This window comes from Chlamydotis macqueenii, chromosome 1, assembly GCF_036417535.1.
Source record: "Chlamydotis macqueenii isolate bChlMac1 chromosome 1, bChlMac1.mat, whole genome shotgun sequence".
Taxonomy (NCBI): Eukaryota; Metazoa; Chordata; class Aves; order Otidiformes; family Otididae; genus Chlamydotis; species Chlamydotis macqueenii.
In genome coordinates this window covers 57,633,003-57,660,221 of record NC_141556.1, presented here as the reverse complement: position 1 = coordinate 57,660,221, position 27,219 = coordinate 57,633,003, and the positions used below count along the sequence as shown (strand labels likewise).

The 27,219-nt window shown below is 52.8% G+C and overlaps 3 protein-coding genes across 4 annotated transcripts; all 3 read right to left on the bottom strand.

The window, feature by feature from the left end:
• Positions 1-309: 309 nt before the first annotated feature.
• On the bottom strand, positions 310-8,327 carry TXN2 (thioredoxin 2). Its single transcript, XM_086753608.1, has 4 exons — positions 8,291-8,327; positions 7,372-7,565; positions 5,639-5,762; positions 310-1,065 (listed from the first exon to the last, which is right to left on the bottom strand). The coding sequence occupies exons 2-4, from the start codon at positions 7,563-7,565 to the stop codon at positions 949-951; spliced, it is 435 nt and encodes a 144-aa protein (XP_086609734.1). The 5' UTR covers positions 8,291-8,327; the 3' UTR covers positions 310-948.
• An 840-nt stretch (positions 8,328-9,167) lies between these two features.
• FOXRED2 (FAD dependent oxidoreductase domain containing 2) lies at positions 9,168-19,177 on the bottom strand. Its single transcript, XM_086740134.1, has 10 exons — positions 19,064-19,177; positions 17,985-18,530; positions 15,945-16,196; positions 15,181-15,450; positions 14,289-14,455; positions 13,479-13,644; positions 12,727-12,968; positions 11,690-11,860; positions 9,441-10,251; positions 9,168-9,364 (listed from the first exon to the last, which is right to left on the bottom strand). The coding sequence occupies exons 2-9, from the start codon at positions 18,506-18,508 to the stop codon at positions 9,986-9,988; spliced, it is 2,058 nt and encodes a 685-aa protein (XP_086596260.1). The 5' UTR covers positions 18,509-18,530; positions 19,064-19,177; the 3' UTR covers positions 9,168-9,364; positions 9,441-9,985.
• Positions 19,178-19,399: 222 nt separating this feature from the next.
• Positions 19,400-27,011, bottom strand: EIF3D (eukaryotic translation initiation factor 3 subunit D). Of its 2 annotated transcripts, none has more exons than XM_086753586.1 (15): positions 26,876-27,011; positions 26,321-26,454; positions 25,949-25,994; positions 25,412-25,548; positions 25,210-25,295; positions 24,642-24,714; positions 24,394-24,509; positions 24,051-24,183; positions 23,272-23,419; positions 22,893-23,023; positions 22,401-22,486; positions 22,041-22,170; positions 21,431-21,573; positions 20,360-20,640; positions 19,400-19,523 (listed from the first exon to the last, which is right to left on the bottom strand). In XM_086753586.1, exons 2-15 carry the CDS (start codon positions 26,441-26,443, stop codon positions 19,510-19,512), a joined length of 1,647 nt encoding a protein of 548 aa, XP_086609712.1. In that variant the 5' UTR covers positions 26,444-26,454; positions 26,876-27,011; the 3' UTR covers positions 19,400-19,509. The 2 variants fall into 2 exon arrangements, with proteins under 2 accessions (XP_086609712.1, XP_086609721.1); XM_086753595.1 differs by having other exon boundaries at positions 24,394-24,506.
• Between the last annotated feature and the right edge of the window lie 208 nt (positions 27,012-27,219).

The following is a 27,219-nucleotide window of genomic DNA, read 5'->3' as shown; positions in this document are numbered from 1 at the left end:
AAGGGGTGAGAGAAGCATGGGAGGAGCCAGCACAGCTCAGGTTCCTGGTGCTCAACGAACTGCTGTTCCTCTGTGCACAGGAGGCGAGTCCTTCTTCTGGTATCCCAGATCCAGCAGCACCCCAAGGGGGTCCTAGAAGCAGCACTGAAAGCCCCATGAAAGAAGTCTACTTGTTTGTTTTTCAGCACATTACTGTTTAGTAGGGATCAAGTCGTAACCTGCGCTCTCCCAATCCACCATTAGAAACCAGCCACTGTGCTGCCGATACTCCCTCTTACCTCCCTGGACACACAAGGGACTTTTCTGCGATTTCTGAGAATCAGGTTTTATTCTCCAGCTAGACAGCAGTGACCGATAAAGTTCTCTTTATTACAGACCTACAAAAGGAGATCCATAAAATACTTCTCTCTATTTTTCCTTATAAAATTACAACAGGACCCTATGGATTTGTGGAGGCATTGTACCTGTCCCAGTGACACAAGGACAGAGAGATAAAGAGACAGGTTTCACAGACAAGGCAGAGGCATTCTCAGCTTTAAACAAACCCACCCAGGGCAGGTATGTACCCACATTTTGCAGGGAGCAGCTGTCCTCTGCTCTGGGCTATCAGATGCTAGGCAAAGAGAAAAACATTCCTCCTCTTAACTCAGCAGCAGCAGCTCTGCACGTTGGCTCTTTGCTGATAAACACAGGCTCCTAATTCCAGCCGCATTCCCCGTTTTGAGAATAAGCAGCCCCACTCCTCAGCGCCCTTTACAACTACTGCTGCTCAAGAGAAGGGGGAGTGGGAGGGAAGGGTTACAACACTGTCCATCTTCTAAAAACCCCAAACCAGAAGCAAACCCCAGGTTGTACAAGGCAGGCAGTTCACGTGCCCCTCAGCTCTCCCAGGCAAGGAATGCACAATGTGGAAGTGTCCAGAGGCAGAGGTACAGCCACCCTTTTACTTCAGGCTCCGATGAGTTTCTTGAGGAATGCCTCCAGCTGATCCTCATCCTTTATCCCCACAAACTTATCCACGACATCTCCGTTCTTCATAGCCAGCACGGTCGGCACTGCTGACACCTGGGGGCAAGAGAAACAAGGAGACACAGGTGAGCAGAGGCTGCGGGGAGCCCAGCTGCACCCGGGCCCCAAATAGAGCTCTACAGAAGTGGCTACAAGGGAGCTGAGCATACACTGCTCAAGGGTAGCACGTCCGCTCGCAAAACAGCCCAGCCAAGCTCCATGTTCCCTCATCTCTGCACTGATTTACATTGCACTGCTTAAGTCAAGGCTGAGAAGCTTTTCCAGTTTAAATAAGTCCCAAAATTTTAAAAGACAAACCCAAAGCTAATATAAAAAACAAACACATAAAGCTTTTCCTATCTTTCCAGTACAAATTCCTCCTCTCCTTCCCTTTTTTCCTATTATAAGCAAACAAACCCAGTCTTTTACCAGGACAGCTCTCAGACATGATGACCTTTGGACATTTTATGGCCAGCATGGTATCAGACTGGACCTGTGTCCTTCTCCAGACAGGACTGGAGCTGAAGGAGGATCTCCTCCCCTCCCATCACTGCACAAGCAGATTTCCTGCTCCATCCTACCCTGGTAATGACAACCTCCTCCCACCCATCTTTAGTTTTCTGCTCCTGTTTTCAGTGGTTTAGCTGGTCATGCACCAGTGACTATCCACTGCAAATCCCGGAGAATTAGGTAAGTGAAAAAGTCACTCTGACCAGAGCCAGCAGGCAGCTGCACTGCTCTGGATGCTGCTTTTTTAGCCCAGAATTTTCTGGGAACTACTCAAGAGAACAGCAGTGGAAATGACAATGTTCCCCAGGGACTTGTCAGCTGACTGGCGACAGAAGAGACCCTGGGGACACCACTGAGAGAAGGAGCAACTCCAGCTTGGAAAGCTGCAGCAGGGGTCATGTTTCTGACCCCAGAGCTTTGGTGCTCTTATCTCTGCAAAGCCTCCCCTCATCCCCGAAATGCGTCCTATCCTTATCTCGCCTGCTCCCTCCCTACCAGCCTGCAGAGCTTTCCCGCATGCGCTGCCAGCGAGGATCTGCAAATCCTTCCTCGGGAAACCCGCCAGAGGGCTGGCTTTTCTCCCATCGGGAGCCTGAGATGAAAGGGACATTTTGTGCTTCCCTTCCCACCCGATCCTGGCCGGCCAGTCCAGCGTGGCTCCCCGCAGTCTGTCTGTCCTCAAGGGCTTGTGCAGTCTGATCTGAAGGGATGGGAGCACCGGGGCTGCTGCAACGCATGATCTTCAGCTCCTCCTAGTGACTGGCGGCAGCGGATCCGGAGGGCTCGGGCCCCAGCGCTGGCAATGGTGCCGCCAACGTGCTCGCTTGTGATTTTAGAGGTGGCAAAGGATGGTACCGGCACTGCACTCAACTGGTCTCTCCCTCCCCGAGAAGGGCAAAGCTCCACTGAGCCTCCCTCTGGTTTGCAAAGTGGGTTAATAACGAGCACAGTTGCCCCAGCTTCATCCAAAAAACCAGCATACCCAACCAGCACCAGCAAGCATCAGGCCATTATGGCCTGGGTGAGGAACGGGCGACTCTTCGAAGCTCTACAGAGAGGCAGCTAACACAGAGTTACAAGCTCTGCATGCTGATCAGCACGCCCAAAAGCTTCACACAGCCTCAATCCCTCCGTCTCTTCCCCTTTTCGTGCTGGTGAGCAAACCCCGAGAACGGGCACCAGGTCCAGGGCTGGCGCTGCAGAGCTGGGTGAGAACCAGGCGCATTGAGCAACTTGCCTTTGCCCAGAAAAGATGCCACTTTTGACAGCTTGCTTCCTGCTAGCTGCAGCAAGGGCGGCCTGTCAATGGAGTACATACTTTGTTTTGTTGCTTGAGAAGCAAACATCATGGGAATTTCTAGAACGCAAAGTTGGGGCCTTTCCCCCCCCCCCCCCCTTCTTTTTCTGGGTCCCATCTGCACTGAACCTAAACAAACCCTCCTCCTCCCTAAAGAGCATTTCTAGGAAAAAAGTCAAGCTGCTTTTGATCAGCGCTGACCACACAGATAAACAAACAAATGTGGCCAGCCAGGCTATTCCTGGCAGCACCCGTACCAAAAGAATTCTCTCTCATCTGAAACTGGGGTTTTATACAAGCGTGGATGCCACGCAACAGAGCAGGAGGAAGGATTTCACCCAGGTTTTGGAATGAGGCGTAACACAGGACCGAGCTCCGCTGATGAATGACTGTCCCCGTATCCAGCAGCTCTCCTGGGCTGCCCACCCGCAGTGGCTGGAGAAGGGGCTGCCCTTTCCCAGTCGCCACGCAGGCGGGCAACGGGCCAAGGCAAGAGATGAATCTAAAGAATTTTAAGAGATGGCAGTTTAAACAAAAGTATTCCTTCTCCCTTTCTGCTCTCAGGGCGAGAGGTCAGGAGCGGGCTGGAGCAGTGGAGAAAGGCCACAACCAGAGATGAAAGGTGTTGGATAAAAGGAGGGATCCCCAGAGGAAGAACTTTTGTGCTGGGCATAACCAGATGGGGAAGGGCACTGGGGACGTTTCTAGTCACAGGAAACGCGTTCCCGATTCGTGCTCAGCCAGGACGGCTGGGAGCCAAGGGCAGACGGCAGCGCGTGTGAAGGAATGCACCGGCATTCCTCAGCTTTTCCGGGGTCTCTCCCCCTCGCCAAGGCGGCTGCTGAAGAGGATGTTGTGCAATCGGGTCGCAAGCTGGGGGCTGCGTGCGTGGGCAGGGGAATAAACATGGATGGAAGGAGACTTCCTGGCAGCTAGTGGAGGAGTTGTGGGGGTGGCATGGATGCTGAAAACTCCAGAAACAAAAGCCTTCTCAGTCTGCAGACATCTGATCCCTGGCAGAATGGCTTTACAACAAATACATCTTTCCTGATCCCTTGCAAATACCACCTTTGGTTTTCCTGGTCTCTCCCAAACACTACCTTTGGCCCCTCTTTGATCTCAACTTGGTGTCTTCCCATCAGCCCTTATTCTGACAGCTCCTCAAGTGACAGCTTCCCGAAGCAAAACTAAACACGTGCTCAGCACATGAACAAAACTTCTGCCTTGAAAAGGATGCCCCAAACTATGAAGAGCAAAGCAAAAATTTCTCCTTCACCTCGACCCATTTGCAGCTATTCTACTCACAGACATGACTTAGGGATTGGGTTTTAGCCACAGGGATAGTGGTCAAGACTAGATACACACATCACTCCAAGAGTGGAGACTGCAGCGATGCCCCAACCCTGGAAACATTCAAGGCCAGGCTGGATGGGACTCTGAGCAACCTGATCTGGTTGGAGATGTCCCTGCTCCTTGCAGGGGGGTTGGACTAGACGACCTTTGAAGGTCCTTTCTAACCCAAACCATTTTATGACTCTGTGATCCCCAGATCTCTTGCAAAACAAAAATCTCATCATGTTTGTATACAAGACTCCAGAACGAATTGCTGGGAGCTGGCTCTTGCCTGCAGCCTCAATCCTAGGCCACCAGGGCTGCAAGGCAGGCAGACCCTGCAGACAAACGTCTGTACGTGCCAGGCTGTGCAGCTGCTCACTCACCATCCAGTGGGACAGCACACACAGCACGTCATCAAACCTGCACAACTGTCAGCCTCTTTTTAAAGACCTTTCTTCACATGCACACACTCTGTTTGCCGTTTTCCAGACACCTGAAGTTATCCTCTTGCAATCTCAGCTAATTCCATCTACTGGAAGGCTTGGAACAATACAAGAGTTAAGCTAATAATCTCTGTTCTCTTCTTTTCTCCTTAGAGCGGTTGCTACCAGAGCTTCGCCTGCATCTACTAGGATTTACGCACTTTCTGACCACCACTGAAACAATCTCACCCTCTTCAGCTTTTCACCAGCACCCTCGAGCTATGCAGCCTTCGGGCTTGCAACACACAGCCCTGCTCAGCAGCCAGCAGCCATCTTCTTTGGCCTGGGGCGCATCTGCCAGCACTCCACCACAGAGGAGAACACCAGAGGCTCTCACGCTCAGCCTGTGGAAGCCGAAAGTCACATTTGTGGATGTCAGCTGGGTGGGCACGCCACCACAGCACAGGCAGAAAGATCTCCTTGGGAAAGAGTGGGAGGGAACAAGCTGTTTCTACTTCCTTCTCCTTCCGGCTCAGCAGGGTGCAGGGACGGCACAGAGCATCTCTTCCAGACTCAACAAAGTGACAGCTTGCACAGGAGATGGTTCGCACTTTGCTTGGCAATTTGAGGAGCTTCCTGTGCTAGCCTTTGCCCTGGGAGCAGGACTTCATCTGCAGAGGGGGAGCAGTTCCATCTGCATGATAGGCAAGTGAAAATTAAGCACTTTCTTCCCTGTTAAACACAGCAGCAGGATGCCCTGACTCCATAGACCGCGCTGTTGTTTACAAAGAGAGACAATGGGGGCAAGCACAGTCATCGGAGGGATTTTTGTGTTTCTTAAACTACCTAATCACTGACACAGGGAAAAGATAAATAAATCACAAACCAAGGGCATGGCCTTTTCCAGCAGCAAAATCCACCGACTAATGAGCGACCTGAGGGATCAGGAACATGTAGGCACTGGGCTTCCCCACCAACACTGCTGCTGTGCAGGCACACCTCTCCCCAAGGAGGGACCTTCTTCACACGCCCAGCAAAAGAAAGCCCGTGCTCTTCCACCTCCTACCTCGTACTCAATAGCGAGGTCTGTGTGATCATCAATGTCCACTTTAGCCATCAGCACCTTCCCCTCCTGTTTGGCCACCATCTTCTCTAACCTAGGGCCTAGGATCTTGCAGGGACCACACCACCTGATGGAGAAATAAGAAAGGGGGCATTAGAGGCAGCAAGCGCAGCAGAGGCTGTGGAAGGCTTGGTGGTACACCAGTGCCTTTACCACCATCTCTGTTCCATTCAAGAACCAGCCTGGAAACACCATTCCTGAACCATGGCTTAGAAGAATGTTTCTCTCACAAGGATGCTGTCAAGGGTTTTTCTGGGGGGTGGGGCGCTGAGTGGAAGAAGTAGTCCCCATTTAGCATTCACAGTGCTTTTGATGTCATTTTGATCACACTGCAGCCTGCTCTGCCAGCCTTGGTGGTCCTCCTGTCCCCTCTTCTTGGTCATTCATCCCTACCCTGCTTTGCATCCTCGCTGGTGGGCACGCGCAGAGCTGTGACCCCGCTGACCGCAAAGCTGCCCTGGAACAAGTGTCACTGCTGGGTGCAGGGGTTGCAGCCCACACTCAAATTGGATTATGCCAATCACCAGACCGGAGACTTCCCCTCTGCACTCACTGCAGGGTTCACAGAAATTCCCCTTTAGCTGCAAAACTTGTAGAGGCATTGTATCTGTTCAAACAGAGACCACCTATTCCAAACTCCAGTGCAGCAATAGCAGAGTTTGCGAGGCCCTGTACACAGAAAACATCCCCTGCATCCTCTAACTGCTCCAGTTAGGATGGCATGAACTTACTTAGTCCAAGGCAAACATGAGCTAAAGCTTTAAAAGAAAAGGGCACTTAAAGCTGAAGTTCTGGTAAACTTTATTCCTCCTCAGCCTCCCTCTGTATCAGGTTTCAGGCTTTCAATTATTTGTCCTCTCCTCCCTGGATGATCCCAATTAACATTCATTTGGGTTTGCCAGTTTGGTTTATTTAGAGCAGAAGTTTTCGGGCTGTTTCATACTCTGTTTGCCCAGAATCAGCCACAACAGGCTCACATGACAGCACTGTGGGACTATGAAAATACTTGAGAAAACAAAGATAATCAGTGTTGTTAATCCAGCAGATAACATCTAGGAATATTTTTACTGGCAAGAGGATGACAACATTTTTACTGATGACAAATGCTGCCGTTGGTATCATGTGGCTGTTATTAATACATAAAGGTATTCACTGTCAAGAGCCCTGCCCCAAGAGCATGCAGCGTAAGAAAACTGGAAAGACATGACACGACAGTGCAGGGCCAAACAAAGCACAGTGTTCTTCCACGGCTGTTAATATAATTTATTGTTTTTAAGAGGACATTTAATCTATGAAGCTAAAAAAAGGGAGGTATTAGAGCTTTTTTCAGTCTCGAGGTGTCTTTTGCAGGATGATGCAACACCAGGGCCAAAGTGGCCCCCGAGCACTTGGGAGGTGCTGCTACACTTCTGTTTTATGCTCCTGCAGGGTGTTGCTACACCCACAGTGGGGCAACCCAATGGATTAAACCTCTATGGATTATGTCATAGGGGCAGAAGCACCTTTTAAGACCAGGTACCAGGTAGGGCAGTTGACAGCTCTGCAGCATGGAAAGCCCTTGGGCACACCCATGTAACCAGGGTGCTCAGAGTGCCACAATGTCAGGAAAGCTGCAGGGACACACCTGCACGTGTGATGTCAGTGAAGGGCGCAAGAGCTGCTGGGGAGGGACTTACTGCGCATGGAAGTCCACCACAACAGGTTTGGGGTTGTTCACAACCCGGTCCTGGAAGTCGCTGCCATCCTGGACGTTGAAGGTGCTCCTGCAGGCTGGTGAGGTGCCAAAGGCCCTGCCGTGGGGCACTGGGGGGGCATGTGGCGTCCTAGGGGTGAGGGACAGCAGCCGCCGGAGCACCTGCCTCTGAGCCATCTGTAGGGAGAGGAGGAGAAGGTATGTGAGGTGGGCGCACCCCATGGCCAGTCTCATTGCAGCAGTGCCCTGCTCAGAGTCCCCTCTGCAGAGCAGCCCCCAAGCCAGGAGGTGCCCTAGGCAGAAACATATGGGGCACCACACTGACCCTACACCCAGCCCTTGCCGCCCCACTGCAGCTCCAGCCCCACAGCCGTAGGGTCCTACCTGTCATGGGGCCCTAGGTATAGATCTCAGCTTCCTCCCCATTTCTGTGTGGCAGGGCACCCCGCCTCTGGCACAGGGTCTCCGTATCCCCCTACCCTACAGAGCAGAGCCGTCCCTCCCCAGCTCGTTCCTTCCCACCCCGCAGGGCGGGCCCCCAGCCACGGCATCCCCGTTCCCCTGCTACCGTGGGGAACGGCTCCTTCAGCCACGGGGTCCCAGCAGCTCCCACCACAGAGGCATGGTCCCTCAGCCTTGGAGGTCTCCCCTCAGCCCCCTAACCCGGTGGGGAAGGACCCCCGCACAAGCCACAGGGGCCCCACTGGCCCGCCAGCCCCAGAGGGCAGGGCCCCGCCACCCCCGCCATAGGGCCCCGACTCCCCCCTCCAGCCCCTCAGGGCAGGATCCCCCAGCCAGGGGGTTACCGCTCCCCCGGTGCCACAGGGAAGATTTCGGCCATCGCCAGCCCACAGGCTGGGGGGAGCCCCCTCCGAGCCCGAACCACAGCCCCCGCCCCGCACCTTCCCGGGTCCGGAGGTGACCCACGCTCAACCAACCTTCCGCTTACCGCCCCGCCCACCCGCACGCTGATTGGCCGCCTCCGCAGGAAGGCTGCGAGGCGCTGAACCACCACCCTCCCAACCGATTGGCCACCGCTCCAAGCGCCCATCTCTGACTGGCCTCCTTGGCCGTCCTTCAAGTCCCTCCTCACCGCCTTGTATGGGCCGGCGGGGTGTGTCACGGGGAGGGGCGGGGCGAGCCTTGGGTATTGATTGGCGGCGCCGCCCTCCAATGCGTGTCGCGCCCTCGCCCCGCCCCCGGGCCGAGCCCTCGCACCCGGCCCACGGCTCGGGGCCGCCGCTCCCCAATTCTCCGCCCGCTCCGGCGGCACCGGGCCCGGCAGGAGGGAGGCTGGAAGGGCGACGCTCGCTCAGCCGAGGCGAACGGAGGTGGGGACGGTTTCCCCGCCTCCCGCTGCGTGCCAACAGGTGAGGCCTTGCAGCAGCAGAGCCAGCGCAGCCCAGCCTTACCCCTCCCCCGGGCGTGAACCGGAGGGCGGGCAGCAACTGGGGCTTTAGAGAGAGAGAGCAGCTGAATTTGGAGACTTTGAGGTACATGGAGGGCTCCCAGGCTGGAGTACGGGGAAGCCCCCGCGCAGAGGGGTACGTTCTGGATGCCAAGGGGAGGAAAAGCCCCTCCTCTGCTTCCTAGGAATCCCGGGGACAGCGAAAGGTCGAGCTCAAATCCGCCGTTGCTTTGCCGCTCCCGGTCCCTGGAAGGAGCCCACGGGGAGGTGACAAACGCAGGCGGCTGACAGACGGAGCAACGCAGTGCAGCCAGCCGCTGCTGGGGAGATCTCAAGGGGACCGGGGGAATAAAAGAAACAGAGGACGAGCATTTTATCAACATCAAAGTCCATCCAGAACTTTCTTGATGGGACATAGTGCAAATAGGAGAAATACCGGTCACGCTTTATAAAAGACAGGGGCTGACCTTTCAGGCTGCTTGGTGCAGGAGAAGAGGAACACAAGGACAGCGGAGCCAAACTCAGCGTAAGTCTCTGTGTCCCAGGCACTCCAGGCAACACAGTCACCCTCTGTGGAGGGAAGGGTCCCTCGTAGTGCTCTCCAGGAAATGACAAATTATATGATCTGTACGGTAACTAAAAACCACCCCTCTCTGCTCAAGCTACACAACTGCCCTAACTCAAACGCAGGAAAAATACCGGGACGTTTGCCTGGAGTACCGCTTCGGGAGTCGGCGCATGAACAAATTTTCAAATATAGGCAGCGTACGGCGTCCAGGGCGCAGAGAGCCTGCGCCGGTCTGCCACAGTGTGCCAGCAGGTCACCTCCGAAGAGGGACGTGACATTTTAAGTTACTCAGAAGTTCCTGCACTCTCCTCCGTGACCCCTGGATGTTGCTGCAGATATTGGTCTGCGAGCTAAACACAAACACCATCTTCAGGCAACTCTGAACTCTGCGAGGACAATGGGGGAGGCTCAGCATCACTGGGTTTTGGCCCCTCGCTCATCCTTCAGAGCACATTGGTCCTCTTTGTAACAGCGAGATCTGAGCAGGTCTTTGGCAACTCATGATCAGTGGGAGGCATGGGGAGGGAAAAGGTGCACGGGAAAGGGCAGAATCCTGCTGTGGATCTCTGTTACAATATTGTCACGACAGCACCTGTGGGTTTCAGTGTTGAGCGAGAAAGGTTAAAGCTCATCCTTGGCACTAACAAGATGCTGCAGCGGACGAACTGGTATCACGTGATCTCTCAGCAGCTGGTCCTGTGACCCTTCGCGGATGTCAGGGGGTCTGTCGCCTGAAAAGTCTGTGAGAGTGTAATCCTCCAGCAGGCCAGCTTCTACGGCGTGGCGCCGGAGCCTCTCGTTCCCCACCAGCCCTTGCATTCTGACGTACCCCTGCCAACAGAAGGGAGGCAGCTTCTGACGGGTGAAGGCAAACAGGAAACAGGACTCTGCGGACAAAAGGATAAAAAAAAATCAGACTCAGAGGAGATACCCTGTAGAGAAAAATTCCCATAAACTCTTGAGGACTTACTAGAACAAAAGGCTGAGAGGATGAGGGAAGATGACTGGAGTTTCCCACCCAGCACCCTGCCCTGGATGGATGGCAGAAGAATCACCAACTTAATTCTGCAGAGCTTGGGAGATGCAGAGTGGGATCTCCAGTCTGCACTCTGAGAGGAAAAGGAGCTGTATTTGAGCTTGCAGCCCTCTGGCATCTTCTTCATACCACACAAGTGCTTCCCTCTGTGTGGCGTGTGGTGTTCCTACAGGAGGTTCTCAGACCAGGAAGGGAGAGCAGCTGTCACCTGCCAGCACCCCCATTTCCCATAGGAAAGCAATCTCATAATCAGGGCATGAAAAAGAGATCTAGCACCCGATGGCACAAAGGAACATTCAGATAATGGACGAGGAAGGAAAGCTGCAGGTAGAAAAGAGATTGAGCCAAACCTCATATACTTTTCCCTACATTCTAAACCTTTCCCCTGGACAATCCCAAGCACAAATACACGCTGGGCGGAGAATGGATCAAGAGCAGCTCTGAGGAGAAGGACTTGGGGGTGCTGGTTGATGAGAAACTCAACATGAGTCAGCAATGAGGGCCTGCAGCCCTGAAGGCCAATGGTATCCTGGGCTGCATCAAAAGAAGCGCAGCCAGCAGGCTGATGGAGGTGATTCTCCCGCTCTGCTCAGCTCTGGTGAGATCCCACCTGGAGTACTGTGTCCAGTTCTGGAGCCCCCAACATAAGAAGGAGATGGACCAGTTGGAGAGGGTCCAGAGAAGGGCCACGAAGATGATCAGAGGGCTGGAGCACCTCTCCTATGAGGACAGGAGGAGAGTTGGGGCTGTTCAGCCTGGAGAAGAGGAGGCTGGAGGAAAACCTTATTGCAGCCTTTCAGTACTTAAAGGGGGCCTACAAGAAAGATGGGGACAGACCTTTTAGCGGGGCCTGTAGTGATAGGACAAGGGGCAATGGTTTTAAACTAGAAGGAAGTAGATTTAGATTAGACATAAGGAAGAAATTTTTTACAATCAGGGTGGTAGAACACTGGCACAGGTTGCCCAGAGAGGTGGTGGATGCCCCGTCCCTGGAGACATTCAAGGCCAGGTTGGATGGGGCTCTGAGCAACCTGATCTGGTTGGAGATGTCTCTGCTCCTTGCAGGGAGGTTGGACTAGGTGACCTTTATTCCATCCAAACTAGTCTGTGATTCTATAATTCTAAATCCATGTGTGCCTGGGGCAGTCTCTTTCTGGTGGTGAGCAAGACCAAAGGCTATTTAGGAACATGGACACAGCACCGGCACTTTTCACCATCTGGGGTGATCACTCCTATCACTCCCTCCTGTCCCTCCTCCTCCTGCCACCTCGACCCTGTGCTCAAATTACCTGCAAAGAAGTTGCGCAGGTCTGTGCTGAGGCAGTTCTCCAAAAACCGCCTCAGTGGCAGGATGTGAGCATTCGGGGCCGTCCAGTCTGTCAGAAAGTCCTCCACAATGTGATGGATGGCATCTGGGCGGGGGAGAGGCCAGTCCGGGGGCCGAAGTCTCATCTCACGCTCTGCCAACAGAACATTAAGGGAATCTCTCGAATGAAAAAGGCATTAAAAAGAGCTTGGGGAGCAGAAAGCAGCTACGACAGCTGTTCCAGCTTTTGTCCTGACCTTTTTAATCCCTACCTTACTTTCATTTGCAATCCCCTCTGCTAGCTCTGTCCTCAACAGCCCTGCCACTGCACAGCTGCCTTTTGTCCCTGCCCACAGTACTTCCTGTCATTTCACTCCCGTTGCCCCGGGCAGGGGCTGCCAGACTGGCTGAGCTATGTTCAAGCTCAGCCATCACACTTCTTTCTGTGCAAGGCAGGCTGGACCCTGACCCTAGGTTTCCGGAGATGAAGATTCAGCACACTCATTTCCCAAGGGAATCTGTTCTGAGCATGTTTGTTTGCTGGATGTAACACTCATCTTCAAACCTTTGCCTTCGGCTGCTTCTATTACTGCGTGACCTCTCAGACCCGGGCAGGCCACAGAGAGCAGCTTTCTTTTGGCAGTAACACTGAACAGCCCAGCCTCATCTGCTGGAGCTCTGCAAAATACATGCAGGGTGCAAGCCACTGGGAAGCAACGTTCCTCTTTTTGGGAATGAGGAAGCTCCCAGCACGCTTGTTTGTTTCTGTTCTCAAATGTGATGTCTCTGCTACACCCCACAGCCCAGATCAGTTTGACCGATGGAAACTTCTTGCTAACTCACAGCTTTTTCTTCAGCTCACACAGTGGTCGCAGGTGCCCCAGAGGATGGACATGAAGGAAGCAGAGGAGAACGGTGTGCAAATGCCTTCAGGCCCCTCTCTTTGGATCCAAAGTATCTTCATCCCTTTTCCATTTTGCTTCTGTCAGATAATTAGCAGAGAGAGGCAGGAAGGCTTACCTGTTGGGAGGCGTTTGTAATAGTAAATAACAGGATGCAAAAAGTTGGACTGCCAGGCGTGCTGTGCCTCTCCCACGGCTCGGTTGTAGTAGAAGACATCCTTGTCAGCCCCTGAGAAATTCCTCCCGTACTCCATGACGACCACAAACAGCCCGTTGGGAGCCTTTCTCCCCGTCTGCATTTCCAGCTCGGCCAGGACTCCGACCGGGTATTCTTCCAGGTATTCAAATGCTGTGGCATTCCTGTGAATTGCAACCACAACTGTTAGACTGTTCCACCAGAGAAAAGCCAGGTGGGATCCCACACCCCATCAGCTGGTCAAGGCTGAGACCAAAGAGCCATCAGATAGTAATTATTTTTGGTCATTACAGATCTGGGTTGCACTTGACGCAGAGCTTATGAAGGCTGCAGATAGAAAACTCTGTTATTTTCCCGGATTATGGGATTCCTCTCTACATGAGCACTGCTCAAGGGAAGTTTTTCCCTGGGGATAGCAAAAGGGTACTACACCTCTGAGCCTAGAGGGTAGGTCTGGATCATTTCAGCCCCTTAAGAGAGAGCAGCAGTTGGCAGAATTGGGCATAGTGGCACCTGTCGTAGCAACCATACAGGTTTTGAGGTGGCTGCCTATGTGACGGTAACATCCTTAAGCAGCAACAGAGCTATTTTTTGTGGTGGCACCATGGGAAGCAGCGGTAAAGAAAAAGGAATGAAATGATGGAGTGGAGTGCTGGGAATAATTACTCACTCACTCTCTCAGCAGTATGATGTCAGCCAGAACACTGAACATCTGGTAGAGGCCCGAGGCCTCATTCACCCGCTTGATGATGGAATTGGTCAGCTGTGTAATAGGGTAGACTACAGACGGCCAGGGGACACCATGGTGACGGTTCTCCAATAGGCGGTGGACTGCACGAGCTAAGGCATGGGGAGAAACAAAAGACAGCTTATTTAAAAATCCAAGCTTACGCGTTTAAGAAATCCAATCGCTGTGCTGCGGCACACAGGGATACTGGCAGGACACGATAAATAAGCTTTGCAGCTCATCCGTGCTCAGGATCTCCCACCCCAATCGCTGGTAACTGCAGTGGAGATGCCCTCTGAAAGCTGATGTGATACTAAGTGGTTGGTGACGGGGCGGGGGGTCCTCAGGGGTATTTCATTACTTCTGAGCAGTCCTTTAATGATAAGGATGGGCACACACAGATAAAAATGGAAATTCTCTCTACTGCCCAAAGCCGCTGTTTTTTAAAACAGCACAGACCTCTCACCCACAGCCTGTCACGAGGCAGAGCATCTGGCAGGCAGAAATCTATTGTGTTACATAAATCAGAGACAATGGGCAAGAGAGACACAAGACAAAACAAAGACAGACAACCAAAAACTTCAGATATGACCCCAAGTCACTTCTCCTCTACTTCAGACGACGCAGCTGCAGCTTGGCATCCTTACTGCCAGCACAAGACTAAAGGTGATCTCTTTCCAGCAGTAAGCTATGAATTGTTCCTTCGAAGGGAGGAACAATTCCCACCTCTGCCCTTTCTCTGCACTCTTGTACTCACTTGTATACCGAAATCCATGGATAAAGCCTCCAGCAGATTTCCTGAAGTCAACAGAGTGGCTAGCAGTGCCGAGAACAAAAAGCCCCCGAGTGCCTCTGGACTCATAACTAGGTTTGATCTGAGGATACTTCTTCTCATTCTCTTTTCCTGGCATGATTCTAAGGGATCTAATGTAGAAAAAGAGAAAAGCAGGCTGTCAGCAAGGGCAGAGGTGGAAAAATAAAGTGTTTCTGAAAAGGCACACATTATATTGCAGCCACTATAAGACACTGCTTCATGTCCCTGCTGCCTTCAGCAGGATTTATTTATTTCCCAAGAGCATAAAGTCAATGAGAATCTTCCAGGAGACACGGGTGCTCATCTCAACATAGCTCTGGACAAGATCAAATTCCGGCCTGAGCCACTGACAGTGAATTTTGGAAGACAGTGAAGTTAGCAGTATAATTTTCATCTGCAGGATGTAGTAGGAGACAAACCAAGGCAGAGTGAAGGTTGAATTCTCAGGGAAAAAATGCAGACAAAACCTTTTTGTACCTGTATGATCCTCGTTCCCAAAAAAAAAATCCAAACCACAAAACATTGCTAGCCTTCTCCATGTGATCTGGCAGGTCAGGACGTTAAATTTCAAAGGCACAAGCTTTTTCTGTCACCAAGATCCCAACACTGTGACTTGCTCAGCCCAGTTGGTCAGGGCAGTGGCACACGCATTCCCACTTGGACACAGCCATAACTGCAGGGCAAACAAAGGACTGTGCAGCACCAGGTAGCTCAGAGCACGTGGAGGTCCACGAAATGCTGCCAGGAGAGGACCTGCCCTTCCCTTCCCGGTCAGGCCCTTCATAGTCTCTCACTCTAAATTCCTGCTTCTCTGGAGATCCTGGTTCTCCCTCACCTGTTGTAGATAGAGAAGTCAAACTTCCAGCCCAGGCAGCGGATGACACGGTCATAAGGTGCACGGGTGGCAAAATTATCCAGTTCATCCTGCGGTAGAGTGATGGAGTCAATGCCTGCGCTGGTGTTCCTGTTCTCCAGGTAGAACCGGAGCGTGATGTGCAGCTTCCCTTTCTTGTCCTTGACGATAGCCAGATCTTCCAGGTCGCCCTCCAGAAGCCCATCCAGAGATTTCAGCTGGTATGTGTCCAGCAGGCCATTGTTAATTGCTCTACGGAAAAAGAGGAACGTAAGAAGGGCTAAAAGAAGAGAGGCAAGGTAGGATCCACGGTTCGGTGGAACACATTTACCAGGCATCGCAGGCTCCCCTTCAGTGCAAAGGTTATCTCCAGTGCCTGAGCGCTCACAGGAACAGCACAGGTAACACAAACTCGCTACCCGTGCAGGAAGTACTCAACCTCTCAGCTCTGCTCCATGACTGCAAGCAAGGGAACAACTTGGGAGCCAACACTTTTTAACGATACAGTTTCCAAGGGGACATTTTCCTATTTCACACAGACCCTGAAGAGCTCTCATCAAGCTCCTGCGTTCAGCAACTGCCACCTGGACTGCTTTAAACCAAGGAACTAAAGATAGAACGCCCCATGTTTCCTCTGTGACCCCCAGGACCTCCTGTGCCAGCCCAATTCATTGCCTGGGCAAGAAGTAGTTCTCCCCATTCATACTCTGGCTGCATTAGACAGAGGAAGAAGAGTGGTTTCCTACCTCAGATCCCCGACGTAGTGGGTGGCCCACGAGAGTCGCACACGGGACCGGCTCACCATGTGGATGAAATTTGTGACGCCCAGAATATTCTCCGCCGTCTCAAAGGCCGAGTTCCCTCGGCCCAAGATCAACACGGTTTGGCCAGCAAAATCCTCCGGGTTGATGGACACAGTCTCGTAACCCTCAACGTATTCGGAGCCAGGGAAGTTTACCACGCTGGGGACCCACATCCCAGTGGCAACCAACAAAGAGCTGCAAAACCAAGGACAGCATTAGGGAATGCAGGAATTATGGGTACGGGGCAATCGCTCCATCTTATCACTCCTCCCTCCTCCTGCTGTGGGACGCGGCTGCGATGTGCCCTCTCCAGCCATGCTGGATCAGCTGCACAGGTCATGGTTTTGAGAGAAACCTCTCCCCAGCTTCACCTAATCATCTGCTCCTCTCTTCCCCATTCTCAGGCCAAGGAAGACAACCAGGAACGTCGTTATATACAGCAAATGCAGGTGCTGTACATATAAGCTCTGCTTGTTTCCTAAGTCTCTCTCAGTTTTTTTTTTTGTGAGTGTGCAAGTGCTGCTCATATGTACTCACTGACGACACATATTATAACACTGAAGTGTTTCACAGGTTGATTAAATCCCGCATAAAAAATTTACTTTGATTTAAAATTTGTGTTGCCTTTTAATACAGTGGAAAAAAAAGTCATTTTAGGAGGGACAGAAAATGGTTTCAATATTTTAAAATGTAACTCCTAGTCATAAAAACATGTTAGCAACAACACTAATTATTAACACTAAAAGTAAGTACAGTAATCTTCTTATATCTCTCGGTAAGGACTTTTACTTTAATCTTAGGGAAATTTTTGTCACTTAGACGGAAACACTAGGCACTTTCTGCTGTCCCAGCCTTGCTCGTGCAGCTCCTGAGAGCAACTCACTCGTGGTGCGTGGGTGCCTGGGATTGCCTTCTGTCCCCTCCAAGCTTGCCAGCCAGCGCGCCTCCAAGTGACAGCCAGCGCGACCTGCTGTCATAGAGCTGAGGTTCTCAGGAGAGGTGAGAAATACACTCCGTATGTTCATACAAGTAATTTCTTGACATTTTTTAGGAATGTAGCTCAGTGGTGCTACGGAATACACAGGCGTGAGTATGAGAAGAGGAAGGGGAATTTGGGGACCAGCAACCTTGAGGGTTATTCCTCACAGTTGGCTCCGTCTTGTGCAACAGCCCCACTTTTCTCTGGTTCCCTCCTGCTGGCTCTGTACTAACCCAGGGCTTCAGCTGGCTGGGACATACTTTTAAACATTGGTTCTTCTAAGGACTTGTAGGTTACTGGAGGTGAAGTGTTGCTGCACTGACTCACACAAGTTTCTAACAAAGGCAGCAGTGACTACAAGTACAACTGAGTTATTTTTTTTTCACAGAGAGCAATTATCTAGTGATAAAACAAAAGTGATTTCAAACTTACATATCAAGTATGGAAACTGCAGTAATGGCAATCACAGCCAGTTTGTGTCTGTCCCGCCAGGTCCTCAGCTGTCCGAGGCGTAACGCTGCTTGTGAAAGGCAATGCCTTCCCAAGAGCAGTTATTCCACCCACCCCACCGATCCCTGCAAAATGTGTTTCCTCTTACAATGCGAGTTGTAGAACACTGGAACCGGTTGCCCAGAAAGGTGGTGGAGGCCCCATCCCTGGAAACGTTCAAGGCCAGGCTGGATGAGGCTCTGAGCAACCTGATCTAGTCAGGGATGTCCCTGCTCCTTGCAGGGGGGTTGGACTAGATGACCTTTGAAGGTCCCTTCCAACCCTAACCATTCTATGATTCTATGATGGTGGTTAAGCCCTGGTGATGGTGGTCAACTCTCCAAGCGGCTGTGAAACCTCTATCCTTGCCTCAACTAGGTAAGGCTCTGAGCAACCTGATGTTGCTGGATGAAATGACCTTCATAGGTCTTTTCCAACCTAATTTATTCTATGATTTTGTGACTTCAAAGACACCTGTGGAGAGCAGCGTGGCTAGCCCCGCGTTCACCCATTACCTGCATTTGTAATTCTGCTTGTCCTGGTCAGTCAGGAGGAAGTAGTGGCCGTTCCAGGCCTGCTCATCCCTCTCTATCGTCACATGGATGATGGCTGTGTTGTACTGAACGTGCAGCTTCAGCAAGGAAGCAAAGTCCTCCAGGTACCGCACCATGGCGTCAGCATGGGGGAAGAAGTCGCGGGAATAGCGTCGGAAAAGCAGCCTGTGGTCATGGCTAAGGAGCGAGTTCCAGTCGTGGCGGAGGTTGAACTCGCTGTTGGATTTGCTGGTGTACTGCTTGTTGATGCTGATGAGCTTGCGGTGGCGAGGGTAGAGGGCAAAGAAGCTGCCAGGAGCGTGGCTCCGCTCGAAGACGATGTAGTCCCGGCCAGCTTGCTGGAGGAAATAGGCCGCCTGCAAGCCCGAGGGGCCGGCCCCAATGATGCAGTAGTCGTGGTAGAGGGAGGTGGCACCGCTCGCCGCACACAGGCTGCTGGCATACAAGGCCAGCCCCAGGAGCGTCCTGCAGACCACCGGGGCCATGGCGGGGCCAGGACAGCCACCTCTGCGGGGGAGAGGACAGGGGAGGCGTCACTCAGGGGGCAGGTGGCTCCAGGCCTCCCCACAAGAGACCCCGGCCTGGCCAGGCCCTGCCCAGCCCTGGCCGCCATGATGCTGCCATCACACCTCAGAGCCCCAAACTGGGGCAGTGGTGTTGGGGTGGGGCCCCACTCCCTGCCAGCCAATAGCAAAAGGGGTCTCAGGTCTTCCAGCCAATGGGGACACAGGATCCCTTAACCCAGCCAATAGCAGACAGCATGAGGCCAGCAGGCGTGAAGGCAGGGCAGCACCTGTGGGCTCACGGCCGCGAGCCCTCGCAGTGCCTCTGCGCCCCAACAGCCAATGGGAAAGGTAGGCGCAAGCCCATCAGCCAATGGAAGATGGGGTGCCCCGCACTGCCCTCGCTCCCCTGCCAATAGGGACCGGTCTCGGTGGGACCCCCCCTGCTGCCCCCCCCCGCAACCCCCGCCCCCGCCCAATGGCGTGCGGGGCGGGGCCGCCGCCAGCCGGCCGGACCCGTCTCGCCAACCGCCGCACCTGCACCACGGAGCTCGCGCCGCGCCGCACCGCTCCGCTCCGCTCCTCCCGCGCCGTGCCCGGCGCACGCGCCCGGGGGTGGGCGGGCAACGCCGCCGCCGGGCGAGGGGGCGGCGCGCGCCCCGCGCCGAGCCACCGCCCGGCGCCGCCGCGTCACGTGACGCCGCCACCGCCGCGCCGCTTCCCGCCGCCGGCACCATGGCGCCACCGCGCGCGTACCACGTGCCCGTGGAGGAGGGGCGCTTAAAGGGGCAGGCGGTGACTTCCCTCACGGCGCCTCCAGCCCCTCCCTGCCCCCGGCCCCAGCCGCGAACCCCCGCACACAGCACGCAGCCGCACAGGACAAAAGTAACTTTATTCGGCTTTCTCCCCTCCCCAGTGTCATTTCTGTGCTGAAGAGGCGGGAGCCGAGGTGCAGCCCCCGTCCGTCCCTCCCCAGGCAGGGCTCAGCTCTCCTCCTCTGAAAGAGAAGAGAAACAGCCGTGAGGGGAGCGCAGCCGGGGACGGCAAGCCCCCCAAAAGCCCCAAACCAACCCCCTCTGTCATGGAAATGCCGCACAGAACAAGAGAAGCCAGGCTTGGCTCTGTGTGCCTGCTCCCAGCCCTGACCACGCACACGTCATTCTTACACCATGCACATTCCTGAAGCAACTGCGCAGGGACCTAAAATTTCTGTAATAAAAACCAGAGCAGCCAGGCTCACTTTACAACCTTAAAAAAAAAAAAAAAAAACCAAGCCAGCAGATATTTTTTGGTACCCCAGAAGCAAAAGCTTCAGGTTAAATGGTTTCCCACCACTGACAGAGCACATGCAGACGTGTCGGGGACCACAGATGGGTTTTGGCAGCGAAGAAGCCAAGACAGCAGGTGTCCCGGCAGCACCACCGCTCCTCCCCACTCGCTAGCGACTGCTCAGCTCTGTAAAAGCCTTCCCCCAGTTACCCCACTCAGGCTAGGTCACCCCACATTTCACATGTGTCATCTTGCTGGTGCTCTGGCCCTGGGTCCTCTTCCCCACCCACCCCTGCTAAAATCAGTCCCCACTCAGAGCCCAGACAGAGGCACAACATCCAACTCTTCAGCTCCTTCTGTTTCCAGGTGAGTACTCCCGATGTCACTCACACCTTTTCCACCACCACATCCCATCCTCGGCACCACACTCTCCAGCCTCGCTCCTCTCCTGCCACTGCGCTCCTCAGATCTCACCCTTCAGACCTGCTCTTTATCATAGGTCACCTCTTCCCATCCAGACCAGTAGATCCCTTAAAAGCATAAATCACCAAGCATGCTACAAACCTTCCTCTTCCTCTTCCTCCTCCTCATCCTCCTCATCTTCATCAGAGCTGAAGGTGCCATCAGGCAAGCTGTAGATCCGGATCACCTGCTTGTTGGGGTCCTTGAGGATGAGGTACTTCCCCTCATCCAGCTTCATGCAGATGTCGATGACGCATCGCAGGATGCCCCAGGCGTTCTCTATGCTCAGGTTAATCTGGCTGGCAAACTCATTCGGCTTGAACTGCTGCGTGCCCAGGATCACATGGCGGGCAGAGTCCTTCACGTGGTAACGTGATACGTACCTAGGAGGGGGCAAGAAGAAAGCAGAGGGGTATCAGGAGATTAAGCCCAGTCAGCAAAAGAACACCACCAAGAAAAGCACTGTGATCCGAGCGGGAAAATCCCAGTACTCCAACTCTAAAAGCTAAGAGGATCTCCTGGCTACAAGCTCTCAATTGGTAATGTACCTGGAATCCTTCCACCACCCCAAATCAGATGAGGTGGTACAAAAGACAGAGAGGAATTAATTTCACAGATAAAAATTAAGCAATAGCATGATTAGCACGGAGTTTGGACTTAAATAGATGTGAATGCATCAGTCCCATATCCAAGGACAGAAACCAGGATTGCAGAACCAAGTTAGCAAATGCTTCTTGTTCATTATCCACAGCACAGACTAAACTGATTTTAAGCCAACGGTTCAAAAAGGCCTATGGTGATACCTCCCCTCCACCCAGCTGCTCAGTGACAAGGCACTGAGGATCTCAATCAAACTCCTGACAGCACAGTCATCGCATTTATTTCCCTTGTTGGCAATCTCGGCAAAGAGGCCGAGAGCGGCGGAGGCTGCCCGTCTGTCACGTGCGCAAGGTCTCACAGGGTCAGTCACAGCGGAAGGCACATCAGCCGGATGCTGAGGGGAAGAAGCTTACATCAAGGCTGGAGCACTCACCGCAAGCTTTCCCCTCTTGGCCACTCAAAACGCGGGGCGACTTTGCGATTAGTCATTCTACAAATGGTTCACTTTGACATATACTGGGTTAAATCATGGAAAATGCACCTGGAAGTTTTGGTGTGAAAACCCCATCTTACCCAAGTTTAAGATATTCTGATCCAGCCAGCAGCGCACAACACGTCCAGCGGGCTAATTTGTAGCTGTTGTTTTTCAGCTCTGTGGCAATCACAGCTCCTCTCTGAGAGTCCAGCTTCTGGCGCCAGTCTACTCCATTGCAATACTGAGAAGAGAATCAAAACCAGGGTCAACCTAACAGGGGAGCAGCAGTTATCTCTTCAGCCATCATGTAGGGAACTCAGGGAAGTTTCTTCCACCTACCTTACAATACCATATGGGGGAATGCAAACAGCAACTTACAGGGAAAGCCCTTGCAACAGAAAAGGGGAAAAGCGAACAGCAGGGACTGGCCAACATTCGTGGCTGTGTTTAGGAAGGGCAGTTTGCAAGGGAACAGTTCACGAGGGAAGCATGGGAACAGACTGGCTATGGTGCCAAACACCTGGGGACAAGAGGGTTCACACCAGCTACCTCGCCATCTGGGGGAGAATCCCATCAGCATTGCTGGTCCACCAAAGTGGACCACCCGGGGACACTGCCAGATGTTTGTCTCATCCTGCCTGCTGTACCTGGCATGTCAGGCAGCAGCGAAGCAGTTAGAGCTAGCTTTGGGATCTTGTTCCTCCTCACCCTGGAATCCCACTCGTTCAGTGTTTTGATGTTGATGAAAGAAACTTCTCCATTAGCTCCAGTCATCACGCCATCATGTTCACAGCGGACTATGAGGTCTATATCATCTCCAAGCTTCCACCTTCGGTATCTGCCAACAAACAATCCTGCTGGTTACTTCTGGCCCTTGTTTTCTTCCAGATCCATGCAAGCACTCAGCAAAATCCTTCCTCCCTCTATCTGTTTTTCACTGTGAGGACATCCAGGAATCTCTCTCACAGTAAAGCTTCTATCAATACACTCCTAATTTGTCTTGCCACCATATCACGCTGACATCCTGCCCCCTTGCCAAAACTGGCCATCAGAGAGAGATCAATGTACCTGTATGCAACAGAGGCTACTTCATTTTTATCCATGTCATCCTCCACAAAGGGGTTTGGGTTGGGAAACTTGTATTTCTCCTTTCCCTGCAGAAAAAAACCAGAAGGGCACGTTAGGAGAAAAACCCGAGGGAGCTCTCCGCTACTGTATAAATATTCTCTTATAGCAACAGTAGCTCATTTCCCTTATGCAGAAAAATGCTGAAATATTAAGACAGCTGAAAGCATTACTTCTATTGGCACTTCAGCTTCACTAAAGGTACTCAGAACCCTGCCTGCTTCACCAACGGGAGTGGGATTTCTGCTTTGTGGAATAGAGGCAAAAATCCTTCTACAAAGTCGCACTGCTCACAGAAATAATCCCACCTCTCAAAAACAAAGGTACCTCTGTGAATTAAAACACTTCTGTGCTGTATTAAACCAGCGTTACTGAAGTATCTTCTTGAGACTCTCTGAAACACAGACCCTACTACCCAGCACTGCCCGACCTTACCATCCTCAGACACTGCTGGGAGAAGTTATGATTGATGTAGGTAGCTTCCATGGCAAGGTTACGTGGAGAATTAAAGGAGTTGCCCTCTTCCTGTGGTGGTTCATTGGCTGTTTCGCTCACTGTCAGGAGGTCTGGGAAGAAAACCAGACACAAGCGGTTATACTCGGGGAGTAACTGTGTCAGCTTCAGTGAGTCTCTCACCTTGCACTGGAACGGATCAATATTGAAGTTACCCCCCCAGCTATCACAGTCATCAGCTTGTTCCAGGTGTCTCAGTCTGGACACCGAGACATAAAAGAAACTCAAAAAAAAAAAAGCATGAAGAAAATCAGACCCTTTAGCTACTGTAACAGAAGTTTATTTCAGGACTTTTCCTTACCAAAATCTGAATTGTCCCTCTTGTCAAAGAAGAGCTTGGATCCAACCCTCTGGACAATGATGTCCCAGGAGTAGACGGAGCGAGTGCAGCTCATCAGTGTGGCCAGGATGGCATCTGTGGCAAACACATTCCCTTGGGTCTTGGCCAGCTACAGATATAGGAGGAGACGACAACTGTGTTTCAGCAACAAGAACAGACATCACTTCCTTTCCCCTGGCACAATGAGAAATGTTAGCAAACCAGATAATGAACAACTTCTCTCATGCTGAGGAAGCTGGACTGTTAAGTACATCACTGACTGCTAAACCAAGCGTGAGTACTACCCAGCCACCTAGGCCCAGCCTCATCCAAACAAGGAAAAAGTAAGAAACCCACTACAAAAAGTGAACTCTTTTGGGAAAAGACTTGGGTCCTTCTTGCTGATGGGGTAAGACAGAGAAATCTCCCTGAGCCTTCTTCATATCCAAAAGCAGAAACCTCAAGGATCACATCCGATATGGAAGTTTCTTTCCCAACACAGCTCAAGTACTGGTCTAGCTGCCTTTCCAGAATTACAGCTTTTCCTTGGCCAGTATTCCTAGTTTTGCATTAATCTAGCTCTGCCTTGGACCTAAGAAAAATAATGATACCAGCTAATGCTTTTTTTTCCCTTGACAAGTCTAGGGATCTGGAATCTTTCTGCCCACCTGTTAACTTTGGTCTGACCACGACAGTGGGTCTCTTAACAACAGCACACACTGAGAAACACACTATTGGATTTTACAAACCAGGAAACATACCTTTCGGATAACTGGATCATCAGTAGTAGTGACGGTATGGAAGATGCGCTTAATGCTCCTCAGTAGCTTCTCATTCCTTGTTGTAATGCGGTCGAAGGCTTTGTCATAGTATTCCAGGGCTCCGCAGCACTCTCTGTAGAGGTAAGCGGACCATTTTCATACCCTCCCTACAGGTAACACTACCCACGGACCGCCCAGGGGCCTCCTGGGTGTTCCATTACTCCCCCCCGCTTCGGGTACCTCAGTAAGAACCCTGGGACCAGGCCAGGAGACTCTTGCCCTCCTGCTTTCCCAAAGTGCGGTCAGTACAGGAAGCAAGCGCACAGCTGCTATAGGAACTTACATGTCCTGCGGCTCCGACACCTCCAGGTAGCGCATCTTCATCAGCCGAGGGAAATCCATCTCTTCTTTCACTTCCCAGTCGCTGCGAACTTCAACAGAGGAGTCACGAGGCTTCTGCTGTGCGGCCAGAGGTAGGGCACAGAGAGAGAGAAACAGAGACACAGCACATCAGGATTTGAGCAAGAGGAGCTGTCCTGTGAGCATAGCCAGAGGAACCAAACTATCACAGGGGGCAGAAAGCTTGTTTACCTGTGATTTTTGATCCCATTTCTGCCTGACTCCAAACTGCTTCTGAAACTTCTTTTGTAGGCGCAAGCGATCTCTAGAACAAAAAATACGGGAAAAGCCATCAAGAGAAGTTCTTGATGCCTACGTGCTACAGCCATTCCTACGCTTCCAAACTACCACCAGAGGAGCAATGCTTTCAGCCACTGAGCCGCTGGAAGATTTGCTGAGCTGTCTGTTGATCAAGACACCCCAGGCATTAAAACCTCTGTTCTTGACTCTGAGCAGCTCTTTAAATATTTTAATCTCTAAAGACTGCAATGCAGTTTTCAGAAGGGGTATGCTCTGCTTTGAAACGCCATGTTTACTTTCTAAACGTAATTTAAAAATCCTTCTAAATTCTTAGATAGGTGGTTGAAACCCACGCTTATAACCACTAGTGACATCAGCAGAACATCAGACTTGGAATACTCTGAAATTCTTTGCTGACCATTCACTCTAGTGGTTTCTGTTACAGAAACTTCACAAATTTATCAGCAGTATGGTCACACACCCCAGCCCAAGCACAGTGCACTCATATCTGAGGCCTCACCTCTCCTTCTGCTTGGCGCTCTTTGGCAGCGTCTGCATGCTGAACTGCAGCATGTTCCGACGGTCCTTATCTCTCCGAAGGTTCCTCTGCAGAAGTGAAGGAAAGGAAAAGGAAAAAAAAAAAAAAAAGAGGATATCAGATGCAAAATAATTCTGTGCTGCTGAAGCTTTCTTTTTAGCCTACTCCTGAAAACACAGGTTACCTGTGCAAATCGCATACGATTCCTCTGGTATGCTGTTTTCTGCGTTCGCGCTGTATCGACCAGCTGGAAGCTAGTCTCATCCTCCTCATGGAAATACGCATATTGACTTCCGCCACCAAACTGTGACGAGTACTTGTCTGGAAATAAAACAAAGCCTCTTGACACCAAGCTTCTAGGAAAAAAACCTGACGCTTTGCCCCTTTCTCCCCCCAAATTCCCTTCAACTGCCTTCACCTAAGCCTGATGCATAAACTGGGACTCCTGCCTTACGCCAGCATGTTTCCTCCCCACTCCAAGCCTCCCTGAGAAGTGCCAGCCATGAGGCAATACAAAAATAAGGAGTAAGCCCTAAGGACAGGGAGAGCCCCACAGAGTTCTCCCAAGGGTGAGGCACACTTCCCAATTTAAGAAACCTCTTTTGCTGTTTCTTAAAACAAGAAACCACCAGAGCGGGTGTGAGACATGAAAGCAGGAGGGACGCTTGAAGAAAGCTTTGTAGGAAATAAACCACTGGAGTAGCCACCAGATAGCACGTACTTGTATATCTTTTATCCTGATATGTAGCTCCTGTCCAATCAGCCACCTAGGGACAAGCACAGACAGTCGAAATAAGCAACCATTAACCTGATAGTTCTCCCCATCTCTGACTTTACATATGCAGGACTTCAAGCAGGAAAAGCAAATACTGCCGTATGCTCCAGAACCAATCCTTTCAACTCCCACCTCTGCTTGCCAGCCTTGCTAATTGTTCGTAACCGCCAAGCACTAGCACGCACTGCAAAGGGCGTCAGAAGAGCAGCCACGGTAGTAAGAAGCAAAACCCAGCAGCAGCGTGCGGAGTTGGGGTGCCAGAAGGCGCTCAGGGCTCGTTCAGCAGCAGCCCAGCGCACCACGGCACGACCGAGGTACCTTTCCCAGGCGGTCTCCTTTACTGAAGGGCTGGTAGGGCATGTCCCTGAACTGCTCCGGAACAGCGCACGGGCCCCAGCCGGAGGGATTGTCCTGGATCACGGGTGTCACAAACTTCGCCATTTTTCAAACTTCTAGAGGGCAGAAAAAGCAAGGGAAAAAAAAATAAAAACAATAATCCTCAAACCCCTCAGCTGCCGCACGGTGAGTCCCGCCGCACGCCGTGACTCCCGCTGCGGTGGGGCGCCGGGCGCCGCGGCCTCCACCCCAGGACGGGCCCCACTGGGAGACGAGAGGCGGGGAGGCCGCCTCCGCCAGCCGGGCCCGCACCGAGGGCAGCGGCCGGGGTGGGGTGAGGGAGTGCGGGGGGGTCCCGATCGCCGCTGCCACTGCGGGGAAGGGGGGAGAGGGGCGGGGACCTGGCCTCCACCGGAACCGGTGGCAGCGCCGGGGCGGGGCTGGGGGTCCCGATGCCCGCGGGGCGGGTGCTGGTAGGGCAGGGGGCCGGTAGGGGCCACGACACCCCCGGCGAGGCGGCCCCGACGCCCCCCTCACCTGCGCGGCCCCGTGGCGGCTCCGATGGCAGCGGATCCGGCGGCGGCGGCGGGCGAGGAAAGAGGCCGCGCGCAGCCCCGGCCCGCCCTTTCCTCGTCAGCGCCGCGCGACAGCCCCGCCGCCGTCGTAAAATTAAAAAAAAAAAAACCAAACCAAACCATCGTGTCTGCCGTAAAGCGCGACCCCGCCCCGTCAGGGCCCTGGAGCCGGCGGAGGGCCGGGCTAGAAAAGTCATGATGCTCCCCGGCTGGGTGCGAGCGCCCCCCCATCCCCCCGAGCCGCCGGGCCCGGGCCGTGGACGGTCGTCGGTGCCCCCTCCTCAGGCCGCAGCGTCCGGGGCGGCC

Bases quoted from the DNA above. Each gene is read 5' to 3' on its own strand.
- TXN2 (XM_086753608.1), bottom strand. From the start codon at position 7,565: ATGGCTCAGAGGCAGGTGCTCCGGCGGCTGCTGTCCCTCACCCCTAGG. The intron at 5,763-7,371 runs GTAAGTCCCTCC...TTTCTCCATCAG, and splicing joins GTGGTGGACTTCCATGCGCA to GTGGTGTGGTCCCTGCAAGA. The intron at 1,066-5,638 runs GTAGGAGGTGGA...TCTTGCCCCCAG, and splicing joins ACCTCGCTATTGAGTACGAG to GTGTCAGCAGTGCCGACCGT.
- FOXRED2 (XM_086740134.1), bottom strand. From the start codon at position 18,508: ATGGCCCCGGTGGTCTGCAGGACGCTCCTGGGGCTGGCCTTGTATGCC. The intron at 15,451-15,944 runs GTAGGAAACCAC...CTTTTTCCGTAG, and splicing joins CACTACGTCGGGGATCTGAG to AGCAATTAACAATGGCCTGC. The intron at 14,456-15,180 runs GTGAGGGAGAAC...TTTCTACATTAG, and splicing joins GACTTCTCTATCTACAACAG to ATCCCTTAGAATCATGCCAG.
- EIF3D (XM_086753586.1), bottom strand. From the start codon at position 26,443: ATGGCGAAGTTTGTGACACCCGTGATCCAGGACAATCCCTCCGGCTGG. The intron at 23,024-23,271 runs GTAAGGAAAAGT...TTTTCTTCCCAG, and splicing joins GAGGGACAATTCAGATTTTG to ACCTCCTGACAGTGAGCGAA. The intron at 21,574-22,040 runs GTGAGGAGGAAC...TTCTCTTCTCAG, and splicing joins TGAACGAGTGGGATTCCAGG to TATTGCAATGGAGTAGACTG.